This window comes from Canis lupus, chromosome 32 (assembly GCF_003254725.2).
Source record: "Canis lupus dingo isolate Sandy chromosome 32, ASM325472v2, whole genome shotgun sequence".
NCBI classification, from domain to species: domain Eukaryota; kingdom Metazoa; phylum Chordata; class Mammalia; order Carnivora; family Canidae; genus Canis; species Canis lupus.
Genome location: NC_064274.1, coordinates 28,461,896 through 28,482,188, shown reverse-complemented (window position 1 = coordinate 28,482,188; position 20,293 = coordinate 28,461,896). Strand labels below are relative to the sequence as shown.

The following is a 20,293-nucleotide window of genomic DNA, read 5'->3' as shown; positions in this document are numbered from 1 at the left end:
CCCTGGGCCAAAGGCAGGTGCCAAACCACTGCGCCACCCAGGGATCCCAAATAAATAAAAATCTTAAAAAATAAAAAATAAAAAAAATTTTGTTTAGCAGTTAAAATAAAAAACCAGACGTGATACTATTTTGGTTAAAACTAAAAGTTTAATAAAAGCACCAGAAATTATGTTAAAGATAAGGATTAAAAATTAGGTATTAGGAAGATATATAAAATAAGGTACTTCTGGTTTTTACACTTCAAATAAATCATAAAATACAAAATTGCATTAATAGTTCTTTCAATGACTTACCATATAAAGAGGTTTTTAAAATGCTACAGTTGGAGGCGTTATATTTAAAAGTTTAATGAACATCTGATTTCAATATAATCTCACAGAATAGTTTTTTTTTTTTCCAGTAAGCTATAAGCTGTTTGGTTAGGAATGTTGAAAATGTATATATAAATTAAGGAGTAATAAACTTGTTTATGCCAAATTATTAGCGCAATTCAAAAGCATATAAAATTCCAGATGAGGAACAAACATCCTGTTCAAAATGCAATGGAACCACACTTGCATCATCTCATTAAAGATCTATATGACAACTGTTCCATTCACTCACAATTCCTGGGCACTTAGCTTATTCGTTTTTTTTTTTTTTTTTTTTAATTGACAAAAATCCTCAAGGCACCTAGAGATTTGCCTGTACTTCATCTATCTGTACTGAAAACACAGAGTAGATGCCCATGGGATCACGTGGTGGCAGCACAGACAAGTGGTTCACAGTTTGAATCCTTCCCTGATCAATCTCAGTATCAGAATTCCCAACCTCACTATTCGGGGCTCAAGTCAAAAGGTAGAGCTACATCTCTGTGAGTAACCCAGCAAAAAAAAACTCTGCCGTGAAGCCACTCCTTCAGCCAGGCTCACTGTTCCTGTAGTTGAAACAGAAGGTAGACATAAAAATTCAAACAACAGCCTTTTCTGTACATACCAGACAAGGGCACTTGAGTCCATGTCTACAAAATGTGAAAAAACGAAATCACAAATGAATAGATAATGGTAACAAAACAAGCCTCCCATCTCCCAAAACAGACATAGGATCTGTGCCAAGAAAAGCTCTAACTCATCATGACTTAAACCCACATCCTTCCCTGACAAAATATTCAAGTACAAATACCACTTTCATGCTGTCACAGGTCTTAAACTGGCAGGTCTTCCTACTACTTCTGAATTTGTTCTCCGGTACTTAACAGGTGTTTTGGTGATATCAGAAAAGATATGAGGCATTTGACCTTCCTTAGTGCTGAGAGATGGAAAGAAGGCACATTTCTTAACCTCATTTTATGGAATGACTGAGGCACTGAGTGATGAGAAGAAATGTTCACTGGTGGGAGCCACTGGGGATAAAAGCCAGATCTCCCGCTTCCCATCCAGCACTTTGGTCCCCAGTCACAGACATGCATTACTAAAATGACAGAAGTATCCTCTGAGGAATCTTCCAAGATGCAAGCTCTACTCGCTTTCCAGTCTCCCTCTCATCTGAGCCTAATCTGGATCTACTGCATTACTGGGTCTGCTGTCAATGCGGAAGGAAGAACCTGTTTAGGAAGGAAATGTATTTACATTCTCTTCTCGGACTTGTTCTTTATCTCTTTGAAATTACTATATTAAATGGATGTGGGGCTAAAGTTAGACCATATCTTCCAGTCAGGATGGGCTTCTTAGAATCCTTCGGTAAAGCAAATGTGAAACTCTGCATTAGGCTCACGAACATCAGAAATAATTCCATCTTTGCCAGCTGTTCTCCCATACACACCCGCTTCCCTAAAAATGAGATCAGAAAAAAAGTTGGGGTTATAATACCGCCCCTTTTCCTATCTCAAGAAGAGCAATTTCATATGAAATCTCAAAAGTGTTTTGAATGCACATATAGAGAGTTATAAAATAAATTAGCCACATATAACCCCATGGCTTCCCAAAGTATAGGCTGATGAGAATTTTTAAATACTAAGTTCACATTTTAACTTCTCCTCATGAAAACCTATCCTCATTCTGTACTGGAACTAGAGACAGATGCAGGCTACTCTGTCTCCTCCATATCTACTTATCTCTTTCCTTTGTTCTTAACTGGAAGATTAAAGGGAGAATGAGTCAGATGAGAATCTCTGGAGCATGCCTTTTTTATAGAAAGAATCCTACATGTACTCATCCAGGTGACTGGTGAGATGAGAGAACCCAGCCTCTTAGCCCGCAGCCCAGGAGAAGGTCACAAGTTGCATTTATTTATTTATTTATTTATTTATTTATTTATTTATTTATTTAAAGATTTTGTTTATTTATTCATGAGACAGAGAGAGAGAGAGAGGCAGAGACACAGGCAGAGGGAGAAGCAGGCTCCATGCAGGGAGCCCGATGTCGGACTGGATCCCAAGTCTCCAAGATCCCACCCTGGGCTGAAGGCAGCGCTAAATCGCTGAGCTACCCAGGCTGCCCTCAAATTGCTTTTATTTTTTTTTATTTTTTAAGATTTTATTTATTTATTCGTAGAGACACACAGAGAGAGAGAGAGACAGACAGAGACACAGGCAGAGGGAGAAGCAGGCTCCATGCAGAGAGCGCGATGTGGGACTCGATCCAGGGTCTCCAGGATCATGCCCTGGGCTGCAGGGGGCGCTAAACCGCTGAGCCACAGGGGCTGCCCCTCAAGTTGCTTTTAATGCCAACAGTTTTCCGGGACTCAATCAATCACTTGGGCAGCTCAGGAAGGAAGATTTCTGGTCATATATTTTTTTAATTTTTTTCTTTTTAAATTTATTTATTCATGATAGTCACACGGAGAGAGAGAGAGAGGCAGAGAGAGACACAGGCAGAGGGAGAAGCAGGCTCCATGCACCGGGAGCCCGATGTGGGATTCGATCCCGGGTCTCCAGGATCACGCCCTGGGCCAAAGGCAGGTGCCAAACCGCTGCGCCACCCAGGGATCCCGATTTCTAGTCATATTTAAGGATTTATTTATTTACTTATTTATTCCTATTTAAGGATTTAAAACCAATTGCTTTCATTTTGTTTTTAAAATCTAAAATGAATGTAGTAGAGCTGCATTATCTCATTTACCTCTTCTCTTATATCCGCTTGCTAAGAAAGAAGTATTTTGGGCAGCCCGGTTGGCTCAGCGGTTTGGCGCCGCCTTGGGCCTGGGGCATGATCCTGGAGACCCCGAATCGAGTCCCACGTTGGGCTCCACATGGAGCCTGCTTCTCCATCTGCCTATGTCTCTGCCTCTCTCTCTCTCTCTCTCTGTCTCTCATTAATGAATAAAAAAAATAAAATCTTAAAAAAAAAAGAAATATTTTTAAAGATTTTATTTAGAGAGAGAGAGAAGGAGTACAAGTAGGGGTTGGGGCAGAGGGAGGAGAAAGAGAATCTCAAGCAGACTCCAGGAGGAGCTCAGAGCCCAACATGGGGCTCAATCTCACGACTCTGAGAACATGACCTGAGCCGAAATCAAGAGTCGGATGCTTAACCAACCGAGCTACCTCAGCCCCAAGAAAGAAGTATTTTTAAAACAATATCATAAAATAATAAAAGATTCTTTTAGTTCTACCTCTTTAATTAGGCCGTTAAGAAAATAAAAGTTTAACTGACCTATCCCAAAAGGAATAAATGTTTCTTTTTTAATAAGTTGTCCTTGATCATCCAGAAATCGATTAGGGTAGAAATCATCTGGTTTCTCCCAAATGGCTGGGTCTCTGTGTACTGACCACAGGTTGGGTAATATCACTGTGCCTTTAGGAATGGTATATCCTTGGAGCACTAAAACAAGCAAAAACAAAACAAAACAAAATCCAGTGTCATTCAACATGTTCTCACTAACACTTCTCTCTAAACATCACTATCTGAAAAAAACATCTAGTTATATACCTACCTACCTACCTAAACACTGAGGTGCTTGAGGGTAGGGGCCTGACCTTATCAACTGGTATCCTTTCCACACGACCCCAGGACACAGCCTGAGATAAGGCACAGGACTTGCTTTAATAGGTGTTGAGTTAATGAGTGAAATCAAACCATAAAAACATTACAATTAAGAGAAAACACTGAAACAGAAATCGTAGGACATTCCAGATAAACTTTCCAAAGACTTATAAATTTTATATTAAAAAATCGTAAGAGAAAATATATTCACAATACTGTGCTATAAAAAATTTGCACATAAGAGGACCCACATGGTTCAAACTCCTGCTGTTCAAGAGTCAACTATATTTTACAGTAGTAGATGATAAAATAAATTATATATATTTTATGCATTCATGATATACCTTTTCTTAATTTTTTCAATATTTCTAGGCTACACAGTTTATCTGTGAAGTTTTTCAAATTGTCATAAATCTCCAAAAATTTTTCCAATATTTTTATTGAAAAAAGTCTGCATATAAGTGGACCCACATAGTTTATAACTGTGTTGTCCAAGGGTCAATCATACAGGGAAATCTATACTGGCTCTTAGCAGCTGACAAGGTCATATGCACTTTAAACAGTGCTCAAAAGATACGGCAAACGCAGTATATCTAATATGCATCAAAGAAATCATAAAGTGATCCAATGTCATTTATAAGTTATTGCTTCCTTATAGTATAAGTATGTTTAAGCCTCTTACATCATGGCTGTCCCTAGAGGAGGTAAGTTCCTTCTTTTTTTTTTTTTTTTTTTTTTGGTAAGTTCCTTCTTATGAGGGATTTAACATAGAGTCTGGGTGCTTATATGTCTAAGACATGACAAAATGGACACATTTCAGTGTACACAAGAAGTTGAAACAGGTGCCCTTAGAATTAGATGGGCTCTTCTAATTCTTTAATTTTTATGCTTCAGTTGTTGAAGTGTAAAAGGTCAAGTAAGTAAAATCCTTAATTTCATATTTAAACTAGCTCTTGTGATTGTCCAAGAAGACTGAGAGGTGCTTTTGTTAATTCTGGAGTTTTTTAGCCAATACAACCACCTTAAATGGCAGCATAATTTGTTTGACAGTGTAAGTATGCATGCTCTGAAATCTAGAGAGCTATTTATAAAACAAGCAGTGCTGTAATGCCAGTACATGAATAACAGACAACTGAGGGCCAAATCATTCCCTGGACATTTCATTATCCACAACACAATGTTAAAACCCTCAGAAGGATCAAGCTGGGCAATGGTCACCACACTGTCACTTCAATTCACTTGGATTAAGGGGCTGAGCTTCCTTCAAGGGCATTCAAAGAGAAAGATCCTGGACTTGCCTGTTTTCTCCGAGGTCATATGAGGAATAGCAAGTGGCACCACCACAGTCAGCCTCTGTACCTCCATGATGGTGGCTTCTGTATAGGGCATCTGCGCCTTGTCAGTGAGGGAAGGGACTCTGTCGGCACCAATGACCCTTTCAATTTCTTCCTGAACTTTTTCTATTATTAAAAAAAAAGTAAGGAAATAATAACAAATAATAAACCAGAAGACAAGCCAGGAGAATTGAGACTGCTGTTCTATGTGTACTCCCATCACATCATGCACACAATGATAAACTGGCAGTTAAGACCTGACTCGGCCTCAGAGATGTGAAGCAGTGGTCACATATTCCAAGTAAGAGGCAGCTAGTCCTAGGGACACTCTACCACCTTGTGACTTGGAAAGTGGCTAGCAAAACAGACAGATGGGTAAAGAAGAAAGCATTCTGGTTTCAGGAGTACTCCTACCTCATTCTCTTGTATGAACACTGGACTGACTCTAAGCTTTTATGTGACAACCCAGCATGGCCCCCAATGTTTTCTGCCTCTTGGTGTTCACATCCTTGTACAGTCCCTTCCCACCTTGTACCAAGTCGGTCTGTGTGACCAACAGAATAAAGGAGAAGTGAGGCACGTCAGTTCTGAGCTTAGGTTATAAAAGACACTGTGGCTCCTGTCTTGGTACTTGCTCTCTCAGGTCACTCATTTTTGGGGAAGGCAAATACCAAGTCAAGCAGCCCCCAAGTCCAGCAGCCTTATGGAAAACTCCAAATGGTGGAACCTGCAGCTAAAAGTCAAGCCGACAAGCCATCTTGGAAGTGGATCCTTTGGTCCCTGTCAAATCTGCAGGTGACTGTAGCTCCAGCCCACATCTTGACTACAACTTCATGAGAAAGCCTAAGCCAGACCAACCAGGCTATGCTGCCTCTGGATTCCTGATCCTCAGGAACTATGTGAGACAGCAAATGGTGGTTTTTTTTTCAAGCTGCTAAATTTTGGGAATAATTTGTTACTCATCAATAGTTAACAAATGCAGTAAGCATAATCTCATTTATGGCAGACAGAAAATGGCCCCTCAGTGATGTTCACACCCCAACCTGCTGGAACCTAGGAATGTGCTACTTTATGTGGCAAGAAAGACCTGCCAATGTGATGGGGAGATTACCCTGGATTTTAAGGGTGTGCACTAATTACATGGGTTTTCAAACTGAAGAACTTTCCCAGTTTAGTGTCAGAGGAAGATCTGAGTAGAAGAAAGTGGTCAGAAGAGCTGCAACATCCCAGGTTTTGATAAAGGAGGAAGGGGGCCTGGAGCCAAGGCAGCTGGACATGGATCCTCCTCTAGAGCCTGCAGAAAGGAATGCCACCCGGTCAACATTTTTATTTAAGCCCAGTGAGACACAGACCTTTAAGATAACAAATTTGTGTTGATTTAAGTCACTACGTTTGTGGTTATTTGTTATAGGAGCAACAGAAAAATAATACACTGCCCTCCTTTACAGTCTTCCACTATGAACTGTTGGGCACTCACTACCTACTGGTATCAATGTGGTGGAAGTGGCTCTGTCGTCTCGTGAAAGTCACATAACTTTTCTGGGACTCTGTTCTCCATTCTCAAAACAAGATGACGGGGTTCAGATAATCATTATGATTCCCATTAGCTCTAAATTGTCCTTCCCTAAAAGCCTTCCTCTATCATAAATTTCACCCATCAGACCCATAGAGATTTAAAGCAGAGGCAAGCAAGTATGACATTAGTCCCAATGTCTAGGAACGTTAAGAGTTTCGCTGTTAACACCATCACGACTCCCTATGAGATTCAAGTCTTTCCACTTTGTTTTCTGGCCTGAAGACATCGCTTTGTGCTAGGAGCCACAGGATCACCCAATTTGCTGATACGAATTTAAATAATCTGGCTTTGTCTGAATAAAGGAAACGGTTGTTAATTACCTTGTATGTCGGGGTTCAGTGACATATACAGAAGGCACCAAAGCAAGGAGTTAGTTGTGGTATCAGTCCCAGCAATGAAGAGATCACCAATGATATAAAATAAGTAATCCTCATTAAAGCTACTATTGCTATTATTTTTTCTCTCCTCCTCCACTTGGAGAAGGTACATGTCTATGAAGTCCTGAGGGTTCTCTACGTTCAGAGACTCTTTATGGTCTTTGATGATTTTTTTAAGGAAAGTGGTAATATCCTTTTCAATTTGTCTTAATTCCTTAAATGGTCCAAAGGGAAGATAATAGAGCCAGGAGCATATATTGACCAGGAGGAGCTGGGAGTTCAGACAGATTTCTAATGCTCGTGACATAAGACGAAGCATTTTCTTAAACTCACTATTGGTGTAATCAAATCGCTGGCCAAAGCACAGGGAGCAAATGATGTTAGAGACGGCATTGTTGACGATGGGGAAAGGGTTGAAGGGGTCTTCTCCATGCTTCTGCATTTCCTCTTTTACATATTTAAACTCCTCAATAATCTTGGGCTCCAAACTAAGCTTTCCAAGGCCAAAATGTCGAAGAGTTGAATGAGAGAACTTCCTCTGTTGTTTCCAGACTGGACCATAATGTGCGAATACAATCCCTGCAAAAGGACAGAGAGAAAAGAAGGTGAGAGAGAGCAATGCTTGATCACGCTGAACAGGAACTATGATGAGGTGTGTTCTGTGTTTATCAGGTCACTTGTGCAAAAAATGCAGGTAGAGATTATTGGCCAAGAAGAATGATTAGCAGATTTGAATTATCAAGATAGTATAGGTTTCTAATAACAAAAATATCCAATAAAGCTTATTATGATAGGTAGGAATTCCTGGGGAAATGAAAAGCAATGAATTTCAATCTCTAGGGTCAGTGAAAATTTCCAAATCTGATGTTTTGTAAGAGGAAATCCAGGTTCAAAAGTTGCCTCAGGCTGGATATCCCCATATTTTCAATATTCTGAATAAGAGGGCAGGGACATTATCAGATTGTGCTGACCATTAAAATCCCAGCTTCTGGCATCACTCTGGGAAAACAAGATAAGCTTGTTAAATATCAGCTGATAAATCAACAGCCCAACTGGATTATAACCATGGCTATCAGTTTGGAATCAAATAACTGGAAGGTTCTCTAAAATGTCTGTTGCTCACTGACCTCTACCTCTGAAATTAATAATACTTATAATGTATTATTTTTAGAAAAAAAGGGAAAGGGGAAAAGGGAAAAGGGAAAAGAGAAAAGGGAAAGGAAGGAAAGGGAAGGGAAGGGAAGAGGGAAGTCTGTTGCTTGCAACAGCCCTAATTTAAAAACATCTGAACTCAAGGTCTCCACAACTCTACCTTATCTGACCCTCACTTATGTTACACATCTCCCACCATCAAACCCAACAGAATTGTTCCCAGATGTTGTATCAAATTGTTCTCGAATATTCCTCATCACCTATTTCACCCTCTTATTTTCATGGCACCCTTTGTGGTTCCAGCTGGTTCTCCTTTCCCATTTTAAATCCATTTTGTTTCCGCTACTTTTGAGGACATGCTTCACTTAACAAATATTTCTGAATGCCAACTATGCTGGGCACCGGGATGCTATAAACACCGACTCTTCGCTGTGGCTAAGGCTTCTCACAATCTTTAAGACATCCACAAGATACCCTTCAATATAGGCCTCCACATGGTCAAATGAATCAGACCACCTATCCGTTCAGCTTTTCTCCTTGGACTCTGTCACACATCTGCTCAAATCTGCAGATTTGAGGCTGAAAGACTGCCTTTCTAGGCCTTCTGTTCTGGTGTTTGGTGACTTCTCTCTGGCATTATTTAGACTCTCCTGTGTTGAACCCATTTCCTGGTTCTACTTCTTCCTCTTTTTTGTTTCCTTCCCTTACTTCGCTAAAGCAAAAGTGCATGGGAAGCAAATATCTATAGATTTTTTTTTTTTTTAGAAAATATGTTTATTCTACCTTTTCTACTTCCTCAGAATTTTAAAGACATTGTTAAGAGTGAGTTGATGAGTCATAAAATATGTACCTCTTCAATGTAACTAGATTTGCCAATTTACAAAGTGCTTAAAGCACATTGTCTTAATCACTCTCACTTTTTAAGATATAAATAGACTTCATAGTAAGTCTTAACATCTATATGGAAGTCCCCTCAGGGCCTCGTTCTCTTTCAAAACTGTTTTTTTATTTTAAAATTATCCTTGGCTCGGGATCCCTGGGTGGCTCAGCCGTTGGGCATTTGCCTTCAGCTCAGTGCGTGATCCCAGGATCCCGGGATGGAGTCCCGCATCTGGCTCCCCGTTTCTCCCTCTGCCTATGTCTCTGTCTCTCTCTGTCTCTCATGAATAAATACATAAGTAAATCTTTTTTAAAAAAATCATCCTTGGCTTTTCACTCTTTTATAAAACTTTAAAGTCAGCTTGTCCAGTTCTGTTAAAAAACACTTTTGGGATTTTCACTGGAATTGCATTTAATTTATAGATTTGGAAATTGGCTTCTTTTTGATAGTTGAACCTGCTTGCAATGTAAGAATAAATCCTATTTTGATTATAGTGTTTTTATGATTTTAATTGTTGGATTTGGTTTCCTAATATATTTTTAAAAGACATATTTACTTATTTATTTTAGAGACAGTGCATGACTGGTAGGGGCAGAGGGAGAGAGAACCCGAAGTTGACTCTGCACTGGGCATGGAGCTGGGTGGGGCTCGAATTCACAATCCTGAGACTACAATCTGAGCTGAAACCAACGGTCCGATACTTAACTGACTGAGCCACCCAGGTGCCCACTTAAATTCATACTCATAAATGAAAATAGCCAATAAATTTTCCACTCTCATAACATACTTGTCTGAATATACTGGCCTCCTAAAATGAGCCACAGCATATTTTTTCTCTCTGGAATAATTTATCTAAGATTATAATGCTATGTTCTTTTTTTTTTTTAATGTTTTTATTCTTTTCCAGATTTTAATTAGTCTTTTTTTTTTTTTAATTTTTTTATTTATTTATGATAGTCACAGAGAGAGAGAGAGGCAGAGACACAGGCAGAGGGAGAAGCAGGCCCCATGCACCGGGAGCCCGACATGGGATTCGATCCCGGGTCTCCAGGATCATGCCCTGGGCCAAAGGCAGGCGCCAAACCGCTGCGCCACCCAGGGATCCCTCTTTTCCAGATTTTAAAGTTGGTTACCTAGCTCCTTAGTTTTCAGACCTTTATCTTAGTAAATAACTTAAGATTCTACATTTGCCTCTGAGTACCACGTTAGCAGCAGTCCACAAATATTGCCTGCATGTATTTTCATTATAGTCTTAAGTTTAAATAATTTTTGTTATGATTCTTTTTTGCTATCTAAGTTAATTTGTCTTATACTGATTTTTTTGTCTTATACTGATTTTTGACATTGATGAGGCTTGCTATTTAGCCTAGTATGTGATTGATTTTAATAAAATTTCCCAATAAAATTGAGAAGAATTTTTATCTAATCAATTGTTGGATACAGGGTTCTCTATATGTCCAACAGAAAAAGCCTGTTAATTGTTAGAATCAAATCTTTTGTATCCTTAGTAAGTTTTTATCTTCCTGTTCTCTCAATTATTCAAATACTTATGTTCAAGTATTTTGGCATAATAGCACATTTATCAACTTCTCTTTGCAGTTCTTTAAGTTCTACTACAGAATTTTGCTATGTAGCTATCTTTGCTGTCAGGTACATGTACATTGTTAGGTACATGCAAGTTTAAAATTATTATATCTTCCTGGTTTAGTAAAAAGCTTCCTTTTATCATCATGTAATTCACTAATTCTTAAACAATGAAGTTCTACTTAAAATATATGTTGTCAAAAAGACATCAGTTTTTCTTTTTAAAGCATTGTCTCCGTATAACATTTTCCTTTCTTTTACTTTGAATTTTAATGTATCCTTATGTTTAGGGTATGTCTCTTTTTTGGGGGAGGGTATCCTCTTTTAAAATAAATACATTTGGGAGCACTTGGGTGGCTCAGTTGGTTTTGGCTTGATTTCAGCTCATGGGTCATGGGATGGGCAGCGTTGGGCTCCATGCTCAGTGGGGGGTCTGCTTAGGGATTCTCTCCCTCTGCCCCTCCCCCTGATGCAGGGACACACATGCTGTTTCTCAAATAAATATATCTTTTTAAAAATTAATTAGTTAACGTATATTTGGATTTTGTAAAAATCCATCCTAGAAAAAAAATCCATTCTAGCAATCTTTCAGCCAGTCAACTCAGTCCATTTACATTCAATATAATTGCTAATTTGTTTCTAATATATTATTTTGAACTTTGTCTTACTGTATCTATTCTTTTTTCCCCTCTTTCTTGCCTTCTTTTTCTTTAAAGAAAAAGAGTGAATTCTCATCCTTAAATATTTAACACATTTATTTAAATCCTAATTAATGATCAGCAAACTAGCCCCACAGGTCAAATCGAGCCTGCTGTCTCTTTTTATATGGTCACTCAGCAAAGATCAGGTTTTGCATTTTTAAATGGCTAGAAAAAAATCAAAACAATATTTAATGATATATGAAAAACATGAAATTTCAAATTTCATGGTTTATAAATGAAGGTTACTAGAACACAGCCAGTTAATGAGCCACTGTAATTCATTTACATGTAGTCTGTGGCTGCTTCTGCACTAAAATGGCAAGGTAGTTGCAGCAGGGATTACAGGTAGGGGAGAGATCATTTTTTCAGCCAGGGTCCAAGCCAAGACAGACAAATTTCCTTGTTTCCTTTTGCTAGTGGCCAGGCTTGTTGGATGTTCTGCCAAATTCAATCTTTCACTCAAAGTAAAGTTCTTCAAGAATCCTCTTTTTCTAGAGGCAACTTTTCATCTTGTGTGATACAAAGTCATATCTCTGTGCCCTCACTCCACCCCTCTACATCCTTGTCTGAAAAGTCACTAAAACCCAAGATTGTCCAGAGCATCTACTTTGTTTTCTGAGTGAGGGGGTCTGATGATAAGGAACTGGTATAATTATATTTTATATCCATTTCAAACTCAGTGGCTCACTGTAATAACTGGTAGCCCAATTCCTAAGACTTTCTGGGGTTCCACAGGGTTAACTGTCTCACACTCCACTAGTATCCCCCTTCCTCCCCAGCAGACACTTAGAAGTGGTCATCTTCCACTCTATGAAGTCATTTGCCAATCCTAGGTCTACTTTTTGTCTTCAAATGTTATGGTGAAGGATTGTAGATTCATTTCACCATAGATGGAGTGTGTGCTTCTGTTCAAAGTCCCTCTGGTTTGGTGTGTGATTATCAAGACAGAAGAAATGGAAATGCCTTAACCATTTCTGAAACTAGAACTCTCCCTTTATTCAATAAAGCCCCATAAACTATTTCCTAGGCAACCACAGCTTAGTCAGTCTTCTGTGGCCAAGTCTTGCTGCATTCAGCATATAATTTAAGATATCACCTATGACATCTTTGCTTTGTCCTAGTTCTCAAGAAACTTTATTTTTCTTTTATTTTTCTTTATTCTTTTATTAGGTCCTCAGTCTGTATCACCTACTCACCATTTTTCAAACTATGCATTTGTATTTTAGAAATATTTTATCTAGTAAAATCCCTTTTCTAGTAGTTTTTCCAATATTTATTTAGAGTCCCCTATGTGCCAGTACCAAGGGCATATAGATTAAAGACACAATCCCTCTTTTTAAGATGTTAGTCTTTTGTTTTTTTTGTTTTTTTTTAATTTTTATTTATTTATGATAGTCACAGAGAGAGAGAGAGAGAGGCAGAGACACAGGCAGAGGGAGAAGCAGGCTCCATGCAGGGAGCCCGACGTGGGATTCGATCCCAGGTCTCCAGGATCGTGCCCTGGGCCAAAGGCAGGCGCTAAACCGCTGCGCCACCCAGGGATCCCGATGTTAGTCTTTTGAGGAACTAGATTTACCAACAATCCAAATATACTATTGTATGTTAGACTATATTGAAGTTACAAACTTTATTGAATGCTATATGTTGGATTGTACTGAAATTGCAGAGTCGGAATGCATGCTATTGAATGTTGTATTGTTGGGATGTATTGTATTGAATGTCCTATGTTGGATTGTACTAAAATTGCAGAGTTGAAGTGTACAGGATTGAGTGTTTTATGTTGGACTGTTTTTGAATGATGCACTGTTACCTTGTATTGATTCAATGTTGTGTGTCAGAAGTGTATTGAAGTTGTAATGTAGACAAAGGAAGGAGCACCTATCAGCAGAGGGAAGGCAGCCCTTCTCAGAAGAGAGGACAACATGTGAACTGATGCTGCATTTGTATTTAAATAAAGATGTGTGTGAAGGCACATTTTAGAAAAATAAATAACTTGAGCAAAGTTAAAGAGGACATTTCAAGAAAGGTTAAATTATCTTTAGAGGGAAATCAGGTTTAGATAAGGCAGGGAAATGGAGAGAACCTTCTCAGAAATGGCTAATATTTGAGGACTGGGATATCTGACAACAAGTTGACAGGTATGAAGTGCAAGACAAAAGAGGTGACCAAAGAGATTATGCTGGAGAAAAGCTGGATGAGAGGCATGGACAGAATTAATGGCCTCAAAGTTCCAAACCTTACAAAACACTCATGTGTGGAGCAGAATGGCTTAAGGTCTTAGGAATGTCTGAATGAGGCACAGGCACATCCCATAATTGTTGACCTCTCCATTCCTAGTCCTGAAAAGCAATGGTATTCACTGATGTATACAAACTTCAGGGGGATCTCTGGGTGGCTCAGCAGTTTCGCGCCTGCCTTTGGCCCAGGGTGGATCCTGGAGTCCTGGGATCGAGTCCCGCCTTGGGCTCCCGGCATGGAGCCTGCTTCTCCCTCTGCCTGTGTCTCTGCCTCTCTCTCTCTCTATGTAAATCATAAATAAATAAAAATAAATCTTTAAAAACAAAAACAAAACAAAAAAAGCTTCATTTCAAGGAGGATAATAACACTAAAAAATAAAAATGGTTCCAAAGCAAAGGTCAAGACTCTTTTGGTTGAGAATGACAAAAATATGGCCTTAAATAGATTTGGCAAAACGGCCAATTAGGCTGCAGAACCAAAATGCAGAACCAAAAAACAGGAAGAGCTAGGTGTTATCAGCTCAGAGAAGACTGAATGGCACACACCTCTTTCTCCATACATCTATTTTTTTTCTTTTCTTCTCCTCTCCTCTCCCCTCTTTCTCTTCTTTTTTCTTTTCTTTCTTTTCTTTTTGCTTTTCTTTCTTTCTTTCTCTTTCTTTCTTTCTCTTTCTTTCTTTCTTTCTTTCTTTTTTCTTTCTTTCTAGATTTTATTTATTCACGAGAGACACAGAGACACAGGCAGAGGGAGAAGCAGGCTCCATGCAGGGAGCTGATCCCGGGTCCCCAGGATCATGCCCTGGGCTGAAGGAGATGCTAAACTGCTGAGCCACCCGGGCTGCCCTGCATCTATTTTTCACTACTCTCTGCCTGGCTTCATTTTTTCCCTACTGCAAACCAGCTTTTCTAAGCCTCAGAGCTATCTTGGGATGCCTAATGTCCCATTTTCCCCACCAGAGGGAAGAGGTCAGTTCCAAATTGGAAAGTGTTGGAGGAGGATTCAAATGCTTCAGTCAGGTATCCCATGCCCACGGTGATAGCAATTTGGAACACCTTAAGTTTATTTTGTGACTTGAGGTTTCCAGACTATGCCATGAATATAAATTCTTGAGTTCTGTGTCCAGCCTACAGACTAGCCACTGGTACAAAGAGGTAAGATGTTCTGATCGAGTCATCTGTGACCACGGTCTATGGCTTGACTAGTCACTGTGGCCCGAGAGGGGAGTTCATATAAAGATGTGGCATCTCATGTTCCAACCACAATTACAAAGGGGTGGTATGGACAAAGAGTTTCTCAAAAGAGAGTGCTTGTCAGAACAGTAGTGCACAGTTGAAACAAAAATCCACTTCAAATCAAATACAGGATAGGCTAAACTGACTGTGATACATTCTCACAAAAGAATGTTGTACTCTATGGGCAGCCCCAGTGGCGGGTGGCGCAGCGGTTTAGCGCTGCCTGCAGCCCGGGGTGTGACCCTGGAGACCTGGGATCCAGTCCCACATCGGGCTCCTGCATGGAGCCTGCTTCTCCCTCTGCCTGTGTCTCTGCCTCTCTCTCTCTCTCTCTGAATAAATAAATAAATAAATCTTAAAAAAAAAAAAAGAATGTTGTACTCTAAGGATCTTTGCAGGAGAATATTTAGTAATATGGAGGTCTATTCAGAAAATTTAAGTGATAAAAATGATTTTAAAGAACTGTATGATTCCATTTTAAAGAAGCAAATACATTTTTAAAAAATACATGTACAGACAGAAAAAATACTAGAAGGCTGCCACAGGCAGACTGTTTGTGTCCCCCTCTGAATTCATAGGTTAAATCTTAATGCCCAGTGTGATGGTATCTGAAGTGAGGTGTCTGGGAGGTGATTTAGGTCATGAAGGTGGAACCCTCATGAGTAAGATCAGAGTCCTTGTAAAAAAAGGCCCCAGAGACCTCCCTTGCTCCCCTTCCACCATGTGAGGTTACACATGGCTATCTGGGAACTAGAAAGCAGGCTCCCACCAGACACCAAGTCGGCTGGGGCCTTGATTTTGCATTTCCCAGCCTCCAGAACTATAAGAGATAAATTCTGTTGTTTATATGCCACTCTGTTAAAGCAGCTCAAATAAGCTAAGACAAAGGCAACACACAAAAATGTCAGCAATGGCTATCTCAAAAGAACAGTGATCACAGAGAATTTCCAATTCTTTTGGGAAGAACTAAAAGGAATTCTTTTTTTCCTTTTCCATGTTTTATGTTTTACAGTAATAAACATACACTAAAGTAAAAACACCTAAATACATTAAATTTGATACAATTTACATTTATCACATACACATTTTCTTCCTCCTGAAGCAGAGAAGGTGCTATCCACTGATTACATTTGTCTTTTCCTTCCATGGGGTCATAGAAGTGTTCCTCTCAGTGGGAATTCAGACCTTCTTGATATGAGTACGTAACTATTTCAAATATCTATTTTACTGTATTTACTGCAAAAGTCACTTATCCTGCTTTCCTCATTCATTTTTAAATTCTCCAGAGGAACTTTCATTTTCTATTTTCATTTCCTAATTTTATTTTGCATCTTATTCCCCTTTAAAGTAGTCAGTACTGACTGATCCATACCCTACTTTTAAACTTCTTCCAAGTTTCCTTTTACTTTCCATTTTTATGGCTCTGCAGTTTGCTTTCACTCTTGCTCGAAGTCCCTAGCAATCTTTTAAAATTAGAAATGATCTAATTTCTGTCAGCAGGGAAATAGATAAATGAACTAACAAAAACTGGAAGTAGAAAGATACTTTAGGGGCCCCTGGGTGGCTCAGTTGGTTAAGCATCTGACTCTTGACTTCGGCTCAGGTCATGATCCTGGGTTCGTGAGCTGGAGCCCCAGCACAGGCCTCCAGTGAAGGCTGCTTCAGATTCTTCCCTTTTTCCCCTCACCCCCCCAACCTCTGCTCACACATACACCTTCTCAAATAAACAAATAAATAAATATGTATGTTAAAAAAAAAAAAACAAATGAAACTATGTATTATTTATGAATCTGAAGCAAATCTGAGTGGTAGATAAATGAATTTATATTGCTCTCTGAACTTCATATTTTAAATATTTAATAATAAAAATGTGATGTGCACAAGACTTTTCAAAGAAATTGACCACACTTAGAGTGAGGCACTCTTGGTAGCCTTGGCTCTGACTCTGTAACTTTATTTTCTATTCCTGCTCAGGAAAAGAATCAGATGCACTAATAAGTATGATGGGCATGGCTAATGTAAAAAATCTTTATGGTCATGTCTAGCTTACTGTAGTTTTTATGGGCTTAAAAAAGAATATCAACTTGTCTAAGCATGACATTTTGAAAAATTCAAATGTAATAAACAAAATAAACAACCTCCCCATTCTAGACCTTTTTGGCAATGTGTTGCCAACTATTTCAAGCCTGTCTGTGCACATTGCTGTTTATGAAACATTCCCTTTTCTGCTAGTCTCGCCAACTTTAACAGCAACATTTCTTTCTTTTTTTTTTTTTTTTAAGATTTTATTTATCTATTCATGAGAGACACACAGAGAGAGGCAGAGACACAGGCAGAGGAAGAAGCAGGCTCCATGCAGGGAGCCAGATGTGGGACTGGATCTGGGGTCTCCAGGATCACGCCCTGAGCTGAAGGAAGATGCTCAACCACTGAGTCACTCAGGTGTCCCTAGCAGCAACATTCCTTAAAGATATCTTGTAACAAATATTTAATAATGTTATTAACCTCTACTTCCTAATACCATTTCTCTTTCTCCTATGCCACATTCATAGAAGCGTTTTTCACATTCATAGAAGCGTTTTTCACATTCATAGAAGCGTTTTTCACAAGAGCTAAAAGGCAGATAGAAGTACCCAACTGTTAATTAGGGGACAGAAGAATAAACAAAATGTGTTATATAGGTTCAATGGGATAGTATTCAGTCTAAAAAAGGACGGGAATTCTCACACATGCTACAATATGGAAAATGAAATATGGCGCTAAGTGAAATTATTTTAGTCACAAAAGGACAAATATTTTATGATACCACTTATATCAATTACCTAGAATAGCCATATCCATAGAGGCAGAAAACTGAACAGTGGTTGCCAGGGGCTAGAGAGAGGAAGGTGGGGTTTGTTTTTTATGTTGGTTGGTTGGTTGGTTTGCTTTGGTTTGGTTTTTAATTTTAAGTACTCTCTACCTCCAATTTGGGGTTTGAACTCATGATCCCAAGATCAAGAGCCACAGGTTCTGCCAGCTGAGCCAGCCATGTGCTCCAAGAAGGGAGGGTTTTTTTTTTTTTTTTTTTTTTAATGTTTGTTTAATGGGTATGACGTTTCAGTTTTCCAAGATGAAGTGTTCTGCAGATAGCTGTACTGGTCTCACAACAATGTGAATAACTTAATGTCATTGAACTTAAAAATGGTTAAGAAAGGGCAGCCCCGGTGGCTCAGTGGTTTAGTGCTGCCTTTGGCCCAGGGCCTGATCCTGGAGACCTGGGATTGAGTCCAGTGTCTGGCTCTCTGCATGGAGCCTGCTTCTCCCTCTGCCCGTGTCTCTGCCTCTTTCTCTCTGTGTGCCTCTCATGAATAAATAAATAAAATCTTTTAAAAAATGGTTAAGATGGCAAATTTTATGTTATATGTATTTCATTTCTTTTTAATGAAAAGAAAAGCAAAGCAAACAGGAGTTCTCTAGGCAGCCATGAGATGGGAAGAGAATTCTAGGTAGAAGCACTGGTAGCAATGTGTAAAGGCATAGAGATGGTGAGTTATGAACTATGACATGTGTTTTTCAGTGGGACATTCAAAACATTATGATCATCGTTTACTCTTCACTTAAAATCCTGGCAAAACTATGGCGTAATCAGATTCTAAAAAGCCGGGATCTCTTTATGCCACATTCTCCTAGATGTCAGTCTAGTGGTGAAGACCCACATCCAGGCGCAGGGCTGCAGATTACGCATCCCCAGTTTTGTGAAGTGCAGCAAAGGAAAAGCAAGCAAAAGAAATTGTTTCCAAAAGGGAGCCTAACTCGAGAGGAAGTGACAAAAAGCTTCCTGAGGGAAAGACATTTAAATTAACATCTGATTGATGAAAGGCAATTAAATTAACATCAGACAAAAAAAGACAAAAAGTCTGCGATCCCTACCGGCCAGTAAGACGATGAACAAAGGGGGCTGGGCCGGAGGTAGTGCAAGGGTGATGCGACCTTTACTGCGTGGATAGCATGTTACCAACCTTCAAAACTGCCCTACTTGTGTTTCTAGAAGCAGAAATCACTGAGGCTGCAAACCCAGAGGTTGGCCAATGATGCTTCTAAGATGTTTTCTGGACCGGCCTTTTTTTTTTTTTTTTTTTTTTTTAAGATTTTTATTTATTCATGAGAGGCAGAGAGAGAGAGAGAGAGAGGCAGAGACCCAGGCAGAGGGAGCAGCAGGCCCCATGCAGGGAGCCCGACGCGGGACTCACTCGGGACTCGATCCCCCAGCTCTAGCATCACAGCCCGGGCTGAAGGCAGGCGCTGAGCCGCTGGGCCGCCCGGAGGTTCCCCGGACCTCCCGTCTCACGGAAAAGGCCTTCAACCCTCCGTCAGGCCTCGGGAGAGTCCAGCACGTCCCTGCGTCCTCCGACCGCGGCCGGCGCGCCCCCGGGGTCACAGCCCCGTCCGGGAAGCGCGGGCGTCCCTGAAGTCGGAGCCCGGCGGTCACACGCGGCCCCGCCCCCGGCCCCGGCCCCGGCCCCGGCCCCGGCCCCGGCCCCGCCACGCCGCCTCCACTTTGGGGGGCTTCCTCCCGGCGTCTGGGGAACGGCCGTGGAGGCCCGGGAAGGGCCGCGCGGGCACCGCCCAGGCGCCCCCGGCCCCCGCTCACCCTTCTCCTTGGTTACCAGGGAGACGAGCGGCACCCGCGGCCGGTCGCTGAAGATCTCGGCCTGCTGCACCAGCGCCGCGCGCACGCTGCGGAAGTCGCTGAGGACCACCACCAGGTGGCGGCCGATGAAGAAGCTGAAGACCGCGCCGTACGCGCGAGCCAGGTCGGCCAGGAGCAGCTGCGGGCCCCGGGCCGAGGGCTCCCCGCCCGCCCCCGCCGCCCCCCCCGCCGCCGCCGCCGCCGCCCGCCGGTGCAGCCAGCTGTTCCGCCGCAGGAACGGGGGCAGCAGCACGAAGCCGAAGTTGCCCACCACGGGCCAGGGCGTGGGCCCCGGGGGGATGCCCCGCGCCCGGTGCCGCCGCAGCCAGGCCCCCGCGAGCAGCGCGGCCAGGCTGAGCAGCAGCAGCAGCAGCGGCGGCGGCGGCCCCGGGGGCCAGGGCGAGGCGTCGGCGGGGGCCGGGGGCGGCCGGGCGGAGGGCATGGCTGCGCGGGCGCGGGCGCGGGCGCGGGTGCGGGGCACCGGGCTGCGCACTGCGCGGCGGGGGGCGGCGGGGCGGCGGGGGCGGCGGGGGGCGGGGCGCCCCGGATTGGCTGCGCCCCCGCCCCCGCCCCGCGCCTCCAATCAG

At 41.4% G+C, this 20,293-nt stretch overlaps 1 protein-coding gene across 1 annotated transcript; it reads right to left on the bottom strand.

Moving 5' to 3' along the window:
- Positions 1–622: 622 nt before the first annotated feature.
- On the bottom strand, positions 623–20,148 carry LOC112671730 (cytochrome P450 2U1). Its single transcript, XM_025466037.3, has 5 exons — positions 19,668–20,148; positions 7,191–7,826; positions 5,259–5,420; positions 3,631–3,798; positions 623–1,809 (listed from the first exon to the last, which is right to left on the bottom strand). The coding sequence occupies exons 1-5, from the start codon at positions 20,146–20,148 to the stop codon at positions 1,631–1,633; spliced, it is 1,626 nt and encodes a 541-aa protein (XP_025321822.3). The 3' UTR covers positions 623–1,630.
- Positions 20,149–20,293: the final 145 nt, after the last annotated feature.